Raw genomic sequence first — 8,074 nt, 5'->3', positions numbered from 1 at the left:
CTAGTACAATAGAAAAGTCACCAATTATGCTTCTGTGACGCTAGTGGGACCCACTCCTCGGTGTGACTGAGCAGGAAAGAGGGGAACTCATGTGAAGGGCCCTCCAGGGTCACGGGGTTTCTTTAACCATTTGGAGACTCTTCACCTTCCTTTGGAATTTGTTTCTTCTTTATAACTCCGAGTTAGAATCTTTGCTACTTAAAAATTTAATCACACATGTAGTATATCATGTTGTAAAAGTTCAAATGATACAGACTGTCATCACTGCCCTTTTTTACCATTCGCACCATAATCCTGCCATTAAAAGTAGCTATTGGTAATAGTTGCTGTTTCCCCTTTCCAACCAATGAACACACACACACACTCACACACACACTCACAAACACACTCACAAACATTCAAAACGCCTCACTACCTTGTCCTTGGTTTTGTTCCTGTTCACATTACACAATATAGTTCTTTACATTTCAAGCAACAAATCTATCTTATGCATTTTAAAGGCTGTATAATATTCTATTTCATGTGTAAATTATATCCTTTTAACCAAACCTATATAGATGTAATTCGAGTTTCCATTTTTTTCTTTTTATGTGATTGCTAATAATACTGGAATAATATTCTTATTGATATATCTTTCCATACTCCTGAAATTATTTTCACTAGTTAAATTCACAAAAGTAATTTATGCTTGTGTGTGTGTTACCATTTCAAGGAAATGGAGTTAAAAATTGGTAATCATTCTGCCTTTCTATTTGCCAAAAATTGTGCACCATTGACGTCTTGATCGGCAGTTTGAGAAACTTCCAGGGCAACTTGTAAGGGCAGATAGAGAATGCTTGTTATTCCAGTTGTTGACTTCACTGGATGCTATAAAAAAAACTCTGAAAATTAGATTAACTATTGCATGATTTTTGAATTTGAATTTCTTTGTTTATTATGGTTGGATAGATGTTTATATATTTTTATTTAGTACCTGTATTTATTCTTTCAAAATTGCCTGTTCATATGTTTGTCCCTTTGTGGGTAGTTTATCTTTATCTTGGTGATTGGTGGGAACACTTCATGTCTTAGGATAGTATCTCTTTGCTATTTATGTTGCTGATATATTCCTCAATTTCCTATCTGTCTTTATCTTTGTTTAGGGTGTCTCTTGCTCACATTAAGTTTGACATTTTTGTGAAATTTATCTTGTTTTGTGCCGTGTTTTAAAAAAATGACTTTTCTGTCTAAATGCTGTATAAATATTTGTCAGTGATTTTTTCTAGTGCTTTCAAATTTATATTTAAGTCAAATATTTAATACAAAAGAATTTATTTTTGTGTATGTGTTAACTTTTCCCCAGTTGATAAAACTTGCCCACCATCATAAAGTGTAAACTTGACCTTAAATATGATGTATGTGCTATTATATATATATAATATCATAATAGTCAATAAGATGGCAGGGAAAAAAGGTCTCCACTCATATTCCTCAGTGAGCCACAATACTTGGCAGGCACAATCAGACCAAAGTGTCTTTGTGGGAGATTTGGAATCTAGGTAGGAGATTGTGAAACCCTGGTGGAACCCAAGACCAAGAAGGGCAGTGTTGAGAAGGCAGACCTGTGCCCAGGTGGCAGACTTACTGACAGTAGTCTTGACAATAGACCTGGAAACAGCCCTGTCTCCCTTGTAGACTCAGCTACAGCCCCATTAACAGTCCCACCAACCTTGGTCCTAGCTGTAGATGTTGAAGTAGCCTGTGATCCAGCTCCAGCTCTTCCTAGCTACCAGACCTGCCCACCCAACTACAAGGCAGAAGACACATTCACCCACGCCCCTGAGACAGGCCCTCCAACCTCAGGACAACTGTAGACACTGAAATGGCCCTGTAACTTGGCTTGCAGTCATGGGCCAGAAATCCTGCTTGTCAGAAGACACATGCTTTTTCTGTGTCCCCAGAGGTAGGCCCACTGGTCCCAGTTGAACTGAAGATCTTGGAGTGACCCCCTAACCCAGCTCCTACCCTTTGAAGCACGGGCTAGGAACACTTCTGCCCACCCAGTGACTTGGACAAAGACATGGTCCACAGGTAGGCCTGCCAAACTTGGTCTGACTGTGGTTCTTACAGAGGCCCTATAACTAATATCCAACTTCAAAGAGCCATCTCAGCAGTTTATTGGGCTCCAGGATCTCTGCGAGGATGTTAAATCCTGAATTCTGAAAAGTGTTCCCATGTCTATGAGCCCTCCCCATTCAGCCTTACATTCTACCTATTCCTTCATTCCCCATGATTCACTCCCATATTGCTCCCAGTTTCTGCCAGGATATATTAGCCAATGTATTAGTTTCTTAATGCTTCTGTAACAAATTACCATAAACTTGGTGACATAAAACAACTGAAATGTATTCTCTCATAGTTCTGGGGGTCAATCCAAAATGGGTCCTACAAGGCTAACTTCAAGGTGTCAGGAGGGAAAGTTCTCCCTGGACGCTCCAGGGCATAATCCATTCTTTGACTCCTCCCCCTTCTAGTGGCACCTGGCATTCTTGGGCTTGTGGCCACATCACTCCGACCTCTGCTTCCATCATCATATTGCCTTTTTCTCTCTGTAATAAAATATCTCTACCTCTCTCTTATAAGGACTCCTGCAATTACTTTTAGGACTCTCTTGGCTAATCTCAGATGAGCTCCTCAGCTGAAGACCCCCTAAGAATCCACAAAGTCTTTTTTACCATATGAAGCTGAATTCAAGGATTAGGGCCTGGATATCTTTGGGGGCCATTATTCAGCCTACCCAGCCAGGTATGATAATTCTTTTCAGTGAGTAAATTATTCCTCTTGGTTTATAGACAGGCTATTCTTTCTCAGAATATCCTGAGACCTAACCCTAATTATTCCGGGGGCACTGAGGAGAAGTGGGAGAAGTTGTTGAAGTGGACAAGAACCAACTTGTAAGGCATCTGCATGGCCTTCAGGCAAAAGGAAGTTGACTTCCTCTAGCAAGGGGCAGGGATACTTTTGCCTGTCAAATTCAGGAGAGTCTGGCCTAGACAATCACATTGGTAAGCAGTTTCCCAGAGGCCCTCCTAGCTCAGTATAGCTCTTTACCACCATGCCCAAAACTATTACAGGAACCCCAAGACACAGTCCCAGTAGCCCCCACTAACAAGGCCCTGAGGGGAAAGCACCAAAGTTCTGAAATCTCACTAGAAAACTGGTTTGGAGAAAGTTTATCCCTCTTGCCTCTCTTCTGGGGCCTCCTCGCCATCCCCAGGTCTAAGGCAAGCCTGGGAGTTCGCTTGTCTCTGCTCAAACACCCTGCTTGGGACTGGCCTCTGAGAAAGAAAACCCCTCCCTTAGGAAACCCGCATCTATTCTCAATTACACCTCTAGCTTCCTGGGTGACTTGGAGGAGATGGACAAGTCCTCTTGGGCTCAGCAACCCACCATGAAGTGGAGCTTAAATCATGTGCCCTAACGACCTGCCCTAAAGCCAGGGCAGAGGTGAGGCCTTTTAAAAGAAAGTCTAAATGCCAGAAGGTGTAAGGCATTATGAAGGACTTGAGTTGTTTTCAAAACAGCTTGTATCTCTCCCCACCTGCCCTCTTTCCTGGGAAGGCTAATTTCTGGACCCCCCAGGGGATATCACCCAGTGAATATAGCCCTCGGATAGAGAAGGAATCAGCTGGTTTTCCTCATTTTCTTTTCTGCAGCGCCCTACCGTCCGAGGAGGTAACTGAGTCTGCACAGCTCCTCACCTTGGTCCCTGAAGGAACTCACCGGCCTCTATGCCCACGCCAGGGTGAGTGCTCTCAGGCTTCCTTCCTCTGCTCTTCTGTCGCCATCGGCTGGAACCCAACGTGACACATGGTGCCTCTGATGCTCCTAGAAAGGGAAGCCTTTTAGAGAAAGATCTAGGATGATACAGCAGAGGTCCTGGCTCCTGTATGGCCCTTTGCCCATGGCCCCCTTTCCTGGATGAAGCAACCTGCTCTCTGTTACTCTTAGGAGAGCATATGAAGGGATTCACCAAGTCTAGTTCACTGCCCAGGACCGACTTCATCAGGCCGCCTAGAACTTTCTTTCCAGTCACAGGCCTTGTTGAGTCTTTGCATCACTGGGAGCAGGGAGGAAGGGGGAGGAGGTCCAGAGTACAGTAGGAAACTGTCTTAGCTCAATGAGGAGAACCGGGGCTCATTACAAAGCCCCGAGAGTGGTCATAGGGGAGGGCTCCTCATGATGGGCTCATAGTGACCCTGTCAGACACTCTAGACCTCTCTGGATGATCTGAGGTCATCACAGAATCCCCTGGTTTCAAACAAACTGTACCTCTGGCCATCTGAGGGTTGGCAGCAGCTGTTTGGTTGCTCCCCTCTCCCTGGCTATAACTTGCTTGTCTGGAAGGTATCCCCCTCCTAAGGGCCTTATTCCTTTGGGTGCTTTACATGGAAGGAAATATGTTGGGGTGTGGATCGCTACATTACCTGCTTGTCCCATCACAGGCAAGGAAAGCAGTCATCCCTGCAGCAGGCTTGCACCCTGCACTTGCCTCTCCCCCTCCCCTACATCCTACTGATTCATAAAAGTCTCTCCCAAAGTCAGTATGTCCACAAGGTCCTCCATGACAACTCCAGCTCATACTAGAGCTCTCCTCTGACATCCTCTAACACTTGAACCATCATTTATTTAAGAAATATTGAGTACCTACTATGTGTGAAGTATTATGGTAAGTACTGTGACTGGGAAACTGAATCCGGCTTACAGAGAAGCAGGGGAGACCTGATTTTTAGAGAAGTGACTTGGCTAGAAGGTAAACAGTAATAAGCTCCCTAAAATAAGGTTTAGTGGAAGAGAGAGAGTCTTCCTTTGGGATGGGGACGTTTTTGCAAAGAATTCACTCAGCAGCCAGTATTTGAGTCAAATCTTGATATCGTTGGCCATGTGGAATTGGAAGGAAGCCGTTGCAGGTAGAGAACACAGCAAGAGCAAAGAGGTAAAAAGTGGCAGGGTCCTAATCTAATGCTTGTGTTAAAATGAACCCAAAGGGAAAAACAGAAAGTGGTTAATTGCTCTTTAATGTAAGTATAAGTAAAGAGCTGTTATCCATCCACTGATCTGTCAATTGGCAAAGCATTTCTCAGTTACTAGTTTTATCAATAATGATCACACCTGAGAATGATCCCCCTTCACCAATCAGGTTCTCTTAGACTTTTAAGGCTATTCTAGATGTCACCACGCGTCCACTTTCTTATCCCTGTGAGCTCAGGCCCTCATCACCCTTCCCCTTTTGCTACAGTCACCAGGCTCCATCCTCTGATTCTAGTGTATTCTGTGCAAAGGGAGGTCTAGCTCTGCTTATCCCATGGGCATTAAAGATACAGGAAGAGTTTTTGGCCAGGAGTTTATTATAAGAGCTGAGAAACTTAGCTCGGTCTGGCTCTACGATGTGCTCGCTTCATTTGAGGACCTCCCGTTAGAGCTACTGGTCAATCTATCAGGCCCAGGTCAAGGGCAACTGGAAATCTAGAGGCTTCACAATGCAGAAAACTCACTGTCCGTAGAGGCAACCACCCTGTAGGTCATGTTGCAATTTTTATTCCAGATAGCAGATACTATAAAGAGAAAAAATCACTTTAAATGAAGCTGTTATTCAAAGTCTAGTGTAAGGGCCTAATTAACAGTAAGAACACTGGCAATTGATTGACCGAGGGATTTTGAATTTATATTTCAGAGTATGTGCCTCACCTTGGAGAAACGGACTTGGCTAGAGTGTCTGATGTCCACAGTCATGGGGATGGTTCCCTGATTCTTGCTATATCTTTGCTTCAGCTTCAATATTTCTAAGAGCCTTGAAACCCCGGTTATGTTTTAAAATGCCATCTAGTTTTTCTGGAAATATCATTAATTTTTTATTTTGAAATCTGCTTATTGGCTTGAGCTAATCCCTCAAAGTAAAACAGGGAAATTCCATCTGAATCTTACTCAATTCAAAGAAGAAGTCTGCTTTTATCTTAATTTATTTTCCCAAGTATTCTGACCCTTTCAATAAGGAGAGTGTGGGAGGGACGAGGTGATGGTGGCTTGGGGCATCTCAGCTGAGAGGAGGGCAGAGGCTTTGAGGTGGTGGGAGGTCAGTGAGTGAGGTGGTGGGGAATGGGGAAATCATCACCTGGAAAGCTGGCAACTCATCAGGGAGTTTTGAACATAGGTGGTTCAAAACATTAAAACATTTGTGTTGAATAAATACATTAAGTAGACCAATGCTTCCACACCTGGGACATTTCCTTATAGGACTCATGGATCCAGAAGCTGGGACCAATGGGACTGCTGTGACCGAGTTCATTCTACTGGGCCTGGTTGAAACAGAGCAGTTGCAGCCCGTGGTCTTTGTGCTTTTCCTCTTTGCCTACCTGGCCACATTCGGGGGCAACCTCAGCATCCTGACTGCCATCTTGGTGGAGCCCAAACTCCACACCCCCATGTACTTCTTTCTGGGGAACTTATCAGTTCTGGATGTTGGATGTGTCAGTGTCACTGTTCCTGCAATGTTGGGTAGGATCCTGTCCCACAAGCGTACAATTTCCTACAATGCCTGCGTCTCCCAACTCTTCCTCTTCTACCTTCTGCTTGGGACAGACTGCTTCCTGTTGACAGCCATGGCCTATGACCGATTCCTGGCCATCTGCCGGCCCCTCACCTACAGCATCCGCATGAGCCACACAGTCCAGAGGATATTGGTGGCTGCGTCCTGGGCCTGTGCCATCACCAACGCACTGACCCACGTTATTGCCCTAACTACACTCAACTTCTGTGGTCCCAATGAGGTCAATCACTTCTACTGTGACGTCCCGCAGCTCCTCCAGCTCTCTTGCTCCAGCACCCAGCTCAATGAGCTGCTGCTCTTCGCTGTGGGTTTCCTGATGGCAGGGGCACCCATGGTTCTCATCATCACCTCCTACGTCTACGTGGTGGCTGCTGTGCTACAAATCCGTTCAGCGGAGGGCAGGAAGAAAGCCTTTTTCACATGCAGCTCCCACCTCACTGTGGTTTGCCTCTTCTATGGAACTGGTATCTTCAACTACATGCGTCTGGGTTCAGAGGCGGCTTCAGACAAAGACAAAGGGGTTGGAGTTTTCAACACAGTTATCAACCCCATGCTGAACCCACTTATCTACAGCCTTAGAAACCCTGATGTGCAGGGTGCCCTGTGGCGGGTCCTTGTGGGGAGGCGGTTACTGACCTGAGGGGTGGTAAGATCTCGCTTTTCCTCCCTTTTTTTTTTTGGTTTGAGGAAAAATTTCCAACAAGGCAGGTACCTAGAGAAATGATTATGAACCATTCATTCACTTACAAGTCCTGATATTGGAAAATTTTGTGTGATATGTTCATCTTGCAAAGAAACCCTACATGATTTACTCATTTATTAACACAATAAATATTTATTGAATTGCTACTATGATCCAAACACTCTCCTAGGGCACTCTCCTGGTGAACAAAATAGACAAATGTCTCTGCACTCATGCAACTCCCATTCTAATGAAGGGAGAAAGTAAATGAAATAAATAAGCATCACATATGATAGATCACCTAGTGATATGTGCTATAGAGGGAGAGCAGTAGAAAAGGGGCTATGAGGTTATGATGTGCCCAGCTAGTCCCCCTGGGAAGTTGTTCCCTTGTTTTTGGCTATGCTCGCATTCCAGATTGAGTTGAAGCTTTGCAAGCCAGGTAGTTCTGGGCAGCAAGGAAGGATTATTTGCTTAATGACAGCCTTAATAAGCAAGACTATCACTGTGAAGTTTTCTTCTCATGGGAAGTCTGAGATTCCTTGTAGATTAGAGTACAGGAAGCTGTTTTAAAACAGTGCCAAGGATTATTCTACTGTTCAGCTTTCACCTCCAAGAAAATCAGTTCCTTCTCTTTACAAACACAAAATCCCATAGGATGTTTAGGGGACAGGAGAGGGAAATAGCCCATTAAACAGGAGCTTCATTAGGACATACGTGATATATCTTCAGGTCAAAATGGGCAGTTTCATCTGCATCCTCTGCTGTGTCTTTCTTTCTGTCTCACTGAGTCAACTTTCTCTCCT

The 8,074-nt window shown here is 44.4% G+C and overlaps 1 protein-coding gene across 1 annotated transcript; it reads left to right on the top strand.

Moving 5' to 3' along the window:
- Positions 1-6,261: 6,261 nt before the first annotated feature.
- Positions 6,262-7,226, top strand: LOC308568967 (olfactory receptor 3A2-like; the record flags this gene model as incomplete). Its single annotated transcript, XM_081162287.1, has 1 exon — positions 6,262-7,226. The coding sequence occupies exon 1, from the start codon at positions 6,279-6,281 to the stop codon at positions 7,224-7,226; it is 948 nt and encodes a 315-aa protein (XP_081018413.1). The 5' UTR covers positions 6,262-6,278.
- Between the last annotated feature and the right edge of the window lie 848 nt (positions 7,227-8,074).

This window comes from Miniopterus schreibersii, assembly GCF_964146895.1.
Source record: "Miniopterus schreibersii genome assembly, chromosome: 16".
Lineage (NCBI taxonomy): Eukaryota > Metazoa > Chordata > Mammalia > Chiroptera > Miniopteridae > Miniopterus > Miniopterus schreibersii.
The sequence above is the reverse complement of the archived record's forward strand: the minus strand, read 5'-3'. Positions and strand labels throughout refer to the sequence as shown.